The sequence below is a fragment of the Cystoisospora suis genome, assembly GCF_002600585.1.
Source record: "Cystoisospora suis strain Wien I chromosome Unknown contig_3318, whole genome shotgun sequence".
In the NCBI taxonomy this organism is placed as follows: Eukaryota; Apicomplexa; class Conoidasida; order Eucoccidiorida; family Sarcocystidae; genus Cystoisospora; species Cystoisospora suis.
The window spans coordinates 6,462-8,131 of NW_027156113.1; the positions used below are offsets into that span (position 1 = coordinate 6,462).

Here is a 1,670-nt window from a genome sequence, read left to right on the forward strand (position 1 = left end):
GATAGATAGATAGATAGAGCTCTCTCCACCGAGAAGTGAGAGAGGAATGAAAGACGAGAGAAAGGAGTCCTACTTAGGTGCGAGGAGAGTTGCCCGTTTGAAAGCACGTACAGCACTAGGATGGTCACCATGAGCTGAGAGAAAATTTCCTAAGACGCAGAGAGTTTGAGAAGACTCAGGATCTACCGCATAGCACTGAAGGAACAGAAGACAAGAACAAGGAAGAAAAAGAAGAGGAAGAGAATAGGTATGTATGGATGTACATATCCGTAACTTCATGCTTACAAGCCTGAAGAATGCACGCATGCCGCCCAAGCAGATCCATATATGTATATGTAAACCTAGAGAACAGAAGGACGAATAGAGGGAGAGAATGGCAGGTGTTTGCATGTACGCCAAGACACCTCTTGACAAGAAAACAGAAAGAGACAACTGAGCTTCTATTCCCTATCTATACATATATACATATATACATATATAAATATATATACATATATACATATATATAGAGAGAGAGGTACTCCAAGGACCTTGAGATATATGAAACAGGCAAGAACGAGTAGGGAGAAACTGCCTGATGAGTGTAGGCAAGTAAGCCGGCTTATACTCGGGAAGGCATTTGGTTAGACATTCTCAGCAGCAGAACAGCAGCGCTACTGGGGGGCAGGGTCAGAGTTTTCTCTCAAGAAATCTTCTGCTTTCGCCTTCCTCTCTCACTCGCTCTTTACTTACTCAGAAAACACACAAACATATATCTAGATATAGTATACATATATATACCAGTCCTCCTCAACGTACACACAGGCATGCACACATGCATGTATGTACATATATATGTATATGTCGTGGGGGGAAAGAGATGAAGACGTAGGCGTTAGTGAAGATGAGTGTACGAACTTCTCTTTGCTTGGGATAGAAGGGAGAGGCAGAAAAAAGAGAGCTCTATTTACACATCTCTCCATGTATAGGATACGCACGCCTTAGATACACATGTAAGTCTATCGGTCTCTGAGAGATCAGCACGTACCTTCTTTACGAGTTCTCCGAGCTCCTCACGTTGCTTTCTCATGAAGTAAATGTGAGAGAGATCTTCAACATAGTCTAGGCTGTATGGAGATCTATTAAAGTCAACCGCAGAAAAAGACATTGAAGCTCAATGCATGCATAGAAAGAAAGGAGACAGCATTACTTCCTGCAGACACACTGAGAAAGAAGACGATGAAAAAGACAAAGCAGCAGTAAGGCCAATCACCCCCTGGATGCAAGGGAAGGAGTCCCGTATGTACACTGCGATCATATAGTCTCGTATAGCAAAGAAAAAGACGTATGAGTATTTGAAACGATTGAGAACAGGAAGAGAAACGGGAGAAAGAAACCTATACAAAGGAGAGAAAGTGTCAGCTCTCTCCTCAGATCTACTGATAATGGACTGTAAGGAGACTCTGAAAAGAAGAGAAGTCTCTTCTGTAAACACCTGCCGAGTGAGTATGCAAGAGACCGATGATGGTGGGCCGTAGAGACACAGAAGGCCATACATCAGTGTATGTACACCCAGGCTTGCATCTCCATGATCCTGAGGACTTCATAGATACACGGTTGCTCTCCTGGGCACGGTGAAACAAGTACCCTGATAAATGTAGATATATATAGATATATGTATAGATATACAT

At 42.7% G+C, this 1,670-nt stretch overlaps 1 protein-coding gene across 1 annotated transcript in view; it reads right to left on the bottom strand.

Annotated features, from left to right (window-relative positions):
• The window catches only part of CSUI_006530 (tetratricopeptide repeat-containing protein), a gene marked incomplete at its 3' end in the record, with an annotated part of 16,731 nt that overhangs the window by 6,185 nt on the left and 8,876 nt on the right, over positions 1 to 1,670 (bottom strand). Inside the window, exons 8-9 of the mRNA XM_068066686.1 lie at positions 1,028 to 1,118; positions 74 to 195 (exon numbers count right to left, since the gene is read on the bottom strand). Of these exons, the coding sequence (XP_067921334.1) occupies positions 74 to 195; positions 1,028 to 1,118 (213 nt within the window). The remainder of the gene's footprint in view (positions 1 to 73; positions 196 to 1,027; positions 1,119 to 1,670) is intronic.